Below are 10,705 nucleotides of genomic sequence, written 5' to 3'. Positions count from 1 at the left end.
CACACACACACACACACACACACACAAACACACACACACACACACACACACACACACCGTTAAGTATATGGATCTATGTATATAAATGGACGTTTCTGTATTCACTGTAGTTTATGGGTAAGACTGAACCTTTCAACATCTTGACAGCCACTGTGTTTGAACAGGTTTTCTTGTCATGCCCAAAGAATGAAGCTTCGATCACCTTCCCGAAAGCTCCATGCCCAAGCACCTTCCCTGCAAACATGAACAAAGAATAAATGTTAGTAAAACAAATGTTTTACTATCCTTCATACATAGCATGCAAGATTAGAATGCGTCCCAAAAAGTACACTTGATTAGTGTGCCATTTCAAAATTATTAGTAAACAGGACTGAATAATTCTGACCACTTCTAAATAATTGAACCAATGAAAGCAATTTAATGAACAAGTGATATCAAAATTTCTTGGTTAACAACTGTACACAGTGAAAATGCAGTGATCTTCCTGCTATGCATAACATCCATGTGCTAAAGCTGATGATGTATTAGTCCAGGGGTTCCCAAACTTTTTTGTCAGCCGAACCCCTTAAACATAAAATATTTACTTGAATGTCTCATATTGCTCATGCTGAGACATCGAGACACAAACAAAAAAAAGACTCTGCTGCTACTGAAAATAGCTACTTTCAAGGATGTTCACATCTGGGTTCACTCTTCACAAGAACCAACACACACTATAAATGATCATTCAAATATTTATGTCTTAAATTCTTCACTTTCAACCATTCAAATCCTTGACCTTTTTATTTTGGTGAAATGCTGTAAACTTCTGTCCACCAAAATGCTGGAAATTACGCAATTGTAAAAGTAAACAAAGTGAACCTAGCGCACATTACATTCCCAAATGCATGTTAAACTCACAGCAGAGCTGGAGTTTCGGGAGAAGCAGCATTTACTGTGAACTGAGCCGCTCTGAAGTACTTCTTTACTTAACAGCCTGATTTGATAATCATGTCTTGATAAGATATATGGCTGTTTCAGTTTTGTTTTGAATAATTCAGCAGCCCCAGTTCTATATTTTAAAGTTACATTTGTTTTAAACAAATATCAGCTTTTCATCAACTCTGCAGTTTCCTCACGAACCGTCCTTTATCACATCATACAAGGATTCCTGAGTCTGGGTCAAGCCTAATGCTGAATTAAAATTCCCCTGAAAATGTCTCGACCATAAATGTGCTTTACTTCTGGGATCCAAGCCATGAATGTTCTTCATTTGGACCAATTTAAAACCTATATCAGAGTTTTTAAAATGGACAATCTGTGAAAGTACCGAGGCGCAGTCTGTCTCGGGTTATCTCCCACTGGCTGGAGTCGTAGGGCAGGTATTCACACTGCTCCTCAAGCGGCACTTCCCCCGGGTCCATGATGATTGACAGATAGCCTGTCTTGATATCTGCTGGGTTCACCTGCAGGACAACATCATAACAATTACTGATGGATGACACCGCAGCCCATAGGAAAGCAGAAACAGCGAGCCCGAGGCGGCTGCGCTCCACATTATGTTGTAGAATTGCTGACTCCACTACTCGTGTTCAACACTGAAGTGCTGATATGGTTTGGAAGTGCATATTATTACTGAAAAGCCTTGCTGACATCATGGGCAGATTTAAATAATGTTCCTTGAATCACTATGTTCATGAATAGAGCTGTATTGAACTGTTATTATTGTGAGACACATTGTACTGACTCGCTTGACGTTGCAGAAGATAACAAGGAGAAGGACCCAGAAAAAGATGGCGATGACTCCCGTCCCGATGAGAATCACTATTTCTACATTGGTCTTGTCATCAGAACCTGGCAGACAAAACACATTTTTCTATTAAAGCTTACTTTTATAACTGAATATGAAAGTCCACATCTTCTAAATTGATTTCATTCTAATAACATGTAGTAGATTCAGCAGTTTTGCAAATTTGTTGCTTGTTTTTTTCTCAAAGAGAGGCTATAAAATTTTATATTTAACAAATTAAATTATATATGTATATTTTTTTACAAATACTACTATTAAAGGAAATTTACATATTAGCTGTCATATAACACATTTTATTATGTACACAATGATACAGAACAGATGCATGAAGGTTAGAAAGGAGCTATGTCTGTTAGGGTCCTCACAACAAACACATCTTCATAAAGGAACTAAACAAGTTTAATTACAAATCAAAACTTTTAGTTTTAGTTAGGGTGGGGTAAGGGGGTAGTAATTAAAATTAGATTAAGAATATTTAAGAATAGCCATCAGTGGGTGAAGCCCTCACTATGATATAAAAACAAATGTGTGTGAATGTGTATGGTGTGTGTTAGTCTGTGTATAAGCTTGAACCTACTGTATATGTTCCACTAAATAATATGAATTGAAGGGCAAAGCACAATCCTGAAGTAAGGAGAGTGAACTGTATACTACAGCACCACCTGACGCAAACAAGAGGCTCTCACCGATGACTGACACAGTGGCAGAGGACTGAACACAGCCCCTCTGGTTGCAGGCTGTGCAGGTGTACAGACCGGCGTCTTCCTCTCGCACTCGCTGAATGCTGAGAGTCCGATTGGAGTCCTGCAGGAGGATCCCTGAACACATCCAAAAAACTGTCAAACACACAATCTGCCAGCCATGGCTTTATGGCACAGCATCCTCTTTTATTATGGCTTTCTTGACTTATGTTTTTCTGTTTTCTGAACTGTAAGAAAAAGAATCCATCATGGTATAACCTGTGATATTCTTCATTCATCAATACTTTCAGAAAATAAAAAAGAATGTGAATTTTTAGCCCTGTGTGCTCCAGATTCTTTTTTTTTTTTTGCATTGATGCCATAAAAAAAAAAAAACTTTTTTAACACTTTATTTTAAGGACAAATTCTCACTATTAACTAGTTGTTTATTAGTGTGCATATTACTACTATAGTGGCTGTTTATTAGTACTTATAAAGCACATATTGATGCCTTATTCTGCATGACCATATTCTAGATCCCTTAATCCTACACATACCTAAACTTAACAGATACCTTACTAATTATTAATAAGCAGCAAATTAGGAGTTTGTTCAGGGAAAAAACGTAGCTAATAGTGAATGTGTTCCCTAATCTAGTTGAAAACAGCAGAAAAACTGAAATGTGGAACTGAAATGTATCTGATGTATAGCCTAAAGCAAGGGTTTATAGGAAATAGGAATTTTGATTCTTGCCCTTTTCCATTCTATGACACACTAAGTGCAATTAGCAGGGAAAAGCAGCCTGCCCTCCCTTCTATAACATAATAATCAGCTGCTTGCTGCAGCTACAGTGCTGAAAGTTTAATCAGAACTGTACTGGATGTCACAATCTATAAAAATGTCTGTGGTTTTGCTATGAATTGAAATGGCTGAAAAAAAAAAAAAAAGTTTAACACATTGTCCAGTCACACACTGACCTTCTGCTAATAGCTCTTGAACTCCAATATAATATCCCCCTCCATAACACCTATCAAGAAACAGCACTGTACATGCACTGCGTGTGAATTCACTTACAGCCCACTAGCAACCCACAGACATTCCCAGAGCTGTGGTTTTTGTTTTGTTTTGTTCCAGCTATTCACGATATACTACTATACTGCAGTCCAGTGGCCTATCCAACTTCCAATCCAACAGATCTCCAGTACATTAGCATGAATGGAGTGCTTTTACCAGTACCAGAACTCAATTTTGTGTGTGTTAGTATGTGCTCATGAATAAAGGTGTTCCTATTCAAATGTGCTAAACTAGAGGGGATTGCTGTGGTGAGTAAAATGTAATCTGTAATGGAATTGTTTTGGAGAAGCTTCAAATGTTAATTTGAAGACGGCTAAACAACATGCAGAGAAATTAAGAGGAAATCAAATGGAAAGGAAATCAAACTGAAGAATTTAGTGTAAATTTAAAGCTGACAATGCTATATCTTCATGCCTAAATCTATACCTATTACTTCACATATCCTGTCAAACTCAAAGTAGGAGGTCCCTCAAATTAAACTAGATTTTTAGACTTTTCTCTAGAAAATGTGAGAGTTTGCCATTGCTAAACTCATTGCCGCAGTGGTGTCCTGGGTGGTTGCCAGGTCATTGATATGCGGTTGCTAGGGTATTCTGAATGTTTAGTGCATCGCTATGCAGCTGTAACATGTTTGGGATAGTAGGGTGATGCTAAATGTTTTCTACACTGTGGTAAGCAGTAATCATTACATGAAACAGCTATTTCTACCTGATTTAATTAAATGAGTTTGTTGATATATATTTTATTTGGGTTGATTCGGTGATGTTAAATTATATTTTTTAATAAAAACTTTTTTAATAAAACAGTTCATATGGATGTGACCATTTTTAGGTTATAATTTTTTTCTGGGTGGTTGCTCATGGCCCAGTTCAAAAGAACCCCCCATCAATGTCTCTATGATATTCAGGCCTTTACAAATATGTTTGGGAATTAATTTTTTGCTATTTCATTGTTATGTTTAAGAAATAGTATATGTGCTGCTGGCTGGTATATGGTTAGGTTTTTCAGTGGGTTACGGGGTAGGGGTAGGGTAACACTGTAATTATAGATGTAATTACAGATATTAATCACAGACATCCATGCAGGTTTTTTAAAAAATATAGACCAATGTAAAAGCATGTATGTACACAGTAAGTACACTGTATCAAATGATTGATTTAAATGTTAGGACATAGTAGTTAAAGACACATAAGTGGGCCCAACACCCCTAATAACATTGGAGAAGGACAGCCATGAATGACTAACCTGATATCTGATGGAGGGGTTGGTTATCTTTAAACCAGGATAGCTGGGGAGAGGGTGTGCCCTCAACATCACACTCCATCTGCAGCGACTCGCTCACATTCACCGTCTGATTGGTGGGGTTGTTACGGTATCGTGGTGCCTCCAGTGCTGGAACAGACACAGGGAGAGAGAGAATAGGCCTTTAGTTTTGGTTAGATCTTCATTGCTAATCATTTGTAGTGACAGTGACATACAGACACGTTATAAACATACTGGCTATTTTTGACATTGGGCAATAACAGTCCCGCATGATTAAAAGAGATGTATCTGGTTAAAATGTACAGACAGCCTTATCAGTGGACAATGAAAAGTAAAATATACAAAATCCACATTCAACCTCTGTTCCAAAACCTAATGAGACAATAGTTTTTAAGGAATCCTGAAGATATATTGTTTCATTAATTGTAAATGTACTTATTTCTATCCTTACTTCTAAGGATGCTATCTTAGAAGTTAGCTTTCTATATAAGTTAGTTACATTTCCCATAACACCCAATGTACTTGCTACATCGTTAGAAGAATGGCATCTATGATAATATTAGTCTGTTTCTCTCTTATTCCGAGGTCACCGTAGCCACCAGATCCAGTCTGTATCCAGATCAGATGGTCACTGCAGTCACCCGGATCCAGTCTGTATCCAGCCCAGATGGTGGATCAGCACCTAGAGACGACCTCTACAGCCCCGAATGTCAGCGGAGACCAGGACAACTAGATGAGCCCCAGAGACAGATCCCCAGTAAAGACCATGTCTCCTAGACGGCCACCGGGAGTCCTCTGCTCAGTGTGACTTTGCTGCAGCCTGGAATTGAACTGCTGGTTTCGTCTGGTCAGAGGAGAACTGGCCTCCCGACTGAGCCTGGTTTCTCCCAAGGTTTTTTCTCCATTCTGTCACCGATGGAGTTTTGGTTCCTTGCCGCTGTCGCATCTGGCTTGCTTAGTTAGGGACACTTAATATCCAGCAATATCGTCGACTTGATTGCACAGACACTATTTAAACTGAACTGAGCTGGACGATGACATCACTGAATTCAATGATGAACTGCCTTTAACCGAAAATTGAGTGTTTACTATTATCATTTTGCATTACACACTATGACACACTATTTTCCTATTTAATACTGTAAAGTTGCTTTGACACAATCTGTATTGTTAAAAGCACTATATAAATAAAAGTGAAAATAAGTATCAAACAGCATGCTGACAGCAAGACCACTCACTAGGTTTTGAAAGTAGGTCCCTTGACTTACAGAACATGCCAGTCTAGAAAATTGATCAATGAATGACCTTCACCTTTGACTGGGATGTACTTGCGGTGGCAATGTTTCTCTCCACTGCGCCGGTTCTGCACCTCACACACGTAGTTTCCCTCGTCCTGTAGCTGGATGTTGGTAATGGTGAGCTCCAGCACCCAGTTGTTGCTGGTGGTCTGGAACGATAGCTTCCCCCCCAGAGACTCGGTGTACTGGTGCAGACTCTTGCAGTCCAGCTCTGGAGGAACAGCTTGCGGGTCCAGACGGTACCACCGCAGGTTCTCATAGGTGTAATTATCTGCATTACACTTCAACAGTACCAGGTCCTGCTCAAGCGGATCCTCCGAGGGCTCCATCTCTATCCCGAAACCTTCTGGGATAGCTGAATAGAAAATGAACATGAATAATAAGAAAAATAATGGCACACATCTCCTGGATAAACCACACAACTTAAGGTATTCATGTCTCTGTCTGTACACTCTAAAATAATCATTTTTGATTAGGTAATTTTAATTTATGCATTTAGCAGACGCTTTTATCCAAAGCGACTTCCAGTGCATTCAGGCTATACATTTTTTACCAGTATGTGTGTTCCCTGGGAATCGAACCCACAACCTTTTGCACTGCTAACGCAATGCTCTACCACTGAGCCACAGGAACATTTTAATTTTAATGGTAAAAATGCTACAGTAAAAACTTGTTAAATGGATGCACAGCAGTTTTGGCACTATGCATCTATGCATCGCTACGTATTATGATTATTGTTCTTTGGTCTCACTGGTTTGTTAGCATGTGGGTGATTTTTATGCGCACGAAAACTGCTCGGCCAAATGTAAAAAAATGCTGCCAGATCTCGATTACGGCATTGTATTTAATATAAAACTAATGTGTAAAAGTGTAAAACTGATGTGTGGTGTGTGTGTGTGTGTGTGGCAACATCCCTACTTTTGAATCAACACCTGCCATGATGTTTCTTATCGTCTCTGATGAATTAGTTCGCATACCCAGTTAAAGAAGTATGGAAGCCCTGAACCACAATGTGAAAAAAATAAGAAAAATTAAGTTTGGGGGGAAATAATGTCTTTGATTCTTCCTGAGCTTAAGTTGGTTTGCTTTGGTGGTTGCAACAAATTAAATAAATGTGTTTCTCTAATACACGTTGGTCACAAATATTGGTACCCCTAGAAATTATTATGAGTAAAATATACTGAAGTATATACCCATTCAGATTTACAATTTTTAGCATGCTTAAGAACATGAAATTGTCCAGCCTTGGCTTCCTGTTTCATATTACTATAAATATGAGGGAACACAAAGGATAAATTCTCTTAATAATACATCAGTAAGTAAAAACAAAGAATATAGTTCTAATGTGCAGCAAAAGATTGTTGTGCTTCACAAAATAGAGTGGCTAAAGTGGCTTTACAAAAATTCCCATTTCCAACTGGAGAATTGGAGAAAATAGTTGAGTCAACAGATAAAAAAATTAAAACTTGAGAAATCCTAGAAATCCTATAATGGGCCATGGTTGGATCTTGCATTAAGACAATGGTCCAAAATAAACGTCAAAATCAACAAAAAATGGGTTCAACAAAAAAAGTTCTGCCATGGCTATTCCAGTCCCCTGACCTGAACCCTATGGAAAACTTAAGAGGAGGGTCTGTATGGAGGAGTGGTCTCTGATCTCCTGTCAGGTGTTCTCCAAACTCATTAGGCATCATACGAGAAGACTCAGAGTTAGGGTGCCATTAATTGTGGCCAACATGTATTAGAGAAAAACATTTATTTCATAATGAGAGTTTCCCCACATTTTCAATTGTTTTACTTCAATGAAAGGTTAGGTTTTTGAGAATGTTTTGAATGTTTTTTTAAGGTGTTTATCAGTATATTACAAGGGTAACCGATTTTAAACAGATTTTAGTCATTTGATATATTTACATTATTTCAGGTCACGAAATATGTTTTTTTTTACTGTTTACTGTTATTTATCAATCTATATAACTTAAAATTTTGCTTCCGTATTTCTTACAGTCAAATTCTGGCTACCACAGCTGCTGTTTTTTACTGTAAATAACACAGCACTTTTTATAGTTTATGGTTAAAGGGGTCATATGATGCGATTTCAAGTTTTCCTTTCTCTTTGGAGTGTTACAAGCTCTTGGTGCATAAAGAAGATCTGTAAAGTTGCAGAGCCTAAAGTCTCAAATCCAAAGAGATATTCTTTATAAAAGTTAAGAGTCAGCCACGCCTACCTAAAACGGCTCGTTCTAACACGCCCCCACATGTCTACGTCACGATGTGGGAAGATTTGCATAACGCCGCCCAAATGTTCACGCAAAGAAAGAAGGCGTAACTTTTATTCTCGCTGTAGTATTGTTGCTGCCGCCGCCGCCATGTCGTGAAGGCGCTGTGTGTTTCATTATGAAAGCAAAACTACTTTGTTTGGTCTTCCAAAAGAGGACGCTTCATCATGCCTGGAGCTGATCCGTGCCGGTTGCTGAGGAAATGCAACAACTTTGCGCTGTGGATCGCCAGATCGGCTTTCACCGTGGACGAAGCGGAGTCCAGCCCGGGGTCGTCACATGTGGTTGTTAAGCCTCCTTCGTCGAATCCGCCGGCCGTACCGTTCTCAAGCCCGCCGCCTCTGCTCACTCTAGGCAGCGTGTGTGACGCTGTGTTTCATTGTGAAAGCGAAACTACTTTGTTTGGTCTTCCAAAAGAGGACACAACTAGAAATCAGTGGTTAAGTTGTATTTACAACACTGTTCCAGAACAGTTTAATCCAAATATTCAGATGTGTGCAGCACATTTTATGGAGGACTGTTTCCTGGGAGATTAGAGCAACGCGTAAAAAGACAGTATAAATCCTTATAATCCGTAATTATGTCCCCACTGAATGCAACAAATGCCTCGTTTGATGCGTTTCAGAAAGGCGGGGCATAGAGGAGAAACAATAATGTACAGTATGTGGAAAAATGTTTTTTGAAACTTAAACCGCATAATCACATTTCATTATACCAAATACACAAAATAATGTTCTTTTTAGCAACATCATATGACCCCTTTAATACTCAGGGTTAAAGTTTTCATGAAACAGAAGTTGTGATCATCTTTTCTTCCCTATTGTGAAGTATAACCGAGTGAAACAGCTTCTTAAACAAGAAAAAATGTAGGGCAGGATTTAATTTGGTCCATCAGGAAGCTGTGTCTATTGAAGATCCACATAGCTTTGTTTGGCACAAAAGTGTTGGTGAAACTCACTGGTCACGTAGAAATAGATCAATCGTTCATCTCTTCCCACTTTGTTCTCTGCCGAGCACTTGTACATAGCTGACACATTGGCACTCTGAATCACCAAACGGCTGACAGTCTGTGGATACAACAGAAACAGTTTCAAAGACTGACTTGTTTTCATTTGGATCACAGGCAATTCTGTCATTATTTCCTTACATTGTTGTTACAAACCTGTATAGACTGCCTTCTGTGGAACACAAAAGAAGATGTTTTGAAAAATAAGCCAGTGGGGTTCAATCTCCTTTTGTGCTCAACAGAAGAAAGAGGTTCAGAATGAAATACAGTAAGAGTAAATAAATAATGACAGAATTTTTACTTTTTGGTGAACTATCCCTTTAAGCTTTATACTGTATTAGTCTCTCTTTCCCCTGCCACTCCTATTCCCAGGGTCACACACAGGAAATAACCTCACAGGTGTGACAGAAAACAGGAAGAGAGTGCTGTGTTAATGTGTGTTTATTCCCTCTCCATCCAGGAAGCAAGAACTGGAAGATGTGTTTAAATATTTCGAAAGTGGAAATTGTAACGCATTCGCCCCCACCACCTCCCTCACCCTAGATGTCAAGTTTCGGATATCTGGTGGCACATAAAACACTCAGGGTTCAGCTTGCGGGCACATAAATTTGGTTCAGACATTCAAGGGAAACCTTCAGGAAATAAGAATAATTCAAACAGGAAGTGAACCTTTTCTTTCCCATCCACCATCTCAGTCAAAATTTCAATACTCTCGATAGGATTGACAGCATGTTCAGGATCCAAACCTATCCAGTTTTGACAGATAGGAATCTTGTCTCGTTGACCCCTTCGACCCCTGTGAAAATATAAACACAACTATGAATACCACTGAACATGTTTACAAAATGTCTGTGGACAAAACATCAGTGTCACTGCATTTATAAACTCTAAGAATATTACTCCCTAACGTGTGTGTGGGAATGAGAAAGAGGGAGGGAGAGCGGGAATATCAGATGCAGGATGCGCACATTGACAGTTCCCACACCAGGAAGAGCTTTTAGATGCGTCTGTCTTCCTGTGTGTGATGAGAGCTAAGTAAGGCACGACAAATGAAGGCCACACACAAGCGTTAGCCTTTAAACCATTTCAAAGAATTAACACAATGGGTCTGTTGCAAAACCTAGTTAGCAGTCTACCTAGAAAGCATTTTAAGGCATCATACAGCATGTCATGACACAAGGCTTGATTGAAAATAGTATCGAATTAAATCACATTCCAGGGGGCTCCCAATCTGATCAGAGCCCTTAGAATCATCCCAACCTTACACACAGGCAGTGAAATAACAAAATAAACTTCCAAACTGGCAAGAGATGTCATAA

The 10,705-nt window shown here is 38.9% G+C and overlaps 1 protein-coding gene across 1 annotated transcript in view; it reads right to left on the bottom strand.

Moving 5' to 3' along the window:
- The window catches only part of LOC107679111 (vascular endothelial growth factor receptor 3), a 54,719-nt gene that overhangs the window by 5,739 nt on the left and 38,275 nt on the right, over positions 1 to 10,705 (bottom strand). Inside the window, exons 11-18 of the mRNA XM_016474564.1 lie at positions 10,056 to 10,182; positions 9,339 to 9,447; positions 6,118 to 6,459; positions 4,789 to 4,935; positions 2,476 to 2,607; positions 1,727 to 1,833; positions 1,310 to 1,445; positions 130 to 234 (exon numbers count right to left, since the gene is read on the bottom strand). Coding sequence (XP_016330050.1) covers positions 130 to 234; positions 1,310 to 1,445; positions 1,727 to 1,833; positions 2,476 to 2,607; positions 4,789 to 4,935; positions 6,118 to 6,459; positions 9,339 to 9,447; positions 10,056 to 10,182 — 1,205 coding nt within the window. The remainder of the gene's footprint in view (positions 1 to 129; positions 235 to 1,309; positions 1,446 to 1,726; positions 1,834 to 2,475; positions 2,608 to 4,788; positions 4,936 to 6,117; positions 6,460 to 9,338; positions 9,448 to 10,055; positions 10,183 to 10,705) is intronic.

Source organism: Sinocyclocheilus anshuiensis, unplaced genomic scaffold (assembly GCF_001515605.1).
Source record: "Sinocyclocheilus anshuiensis isolate Anshui unplaced genomic scaffold, SAMN03320099.WGS_v1.1 scaffold2422, whole genome shotgun sequence".
Taxonomy (NCBI): domain Eukaryota; kingdom Metazoa; phylum Chordata; class Actinopteri; order Cypriniformes; family Cyprinidae; genus Sinocyclocheilus; species Sinocyclocheilus anshuiensis.
Note: the sequence above shows the minus strand (reverse complement) of the source record. Positions and strands in the feature narration are given on the sequence as shown.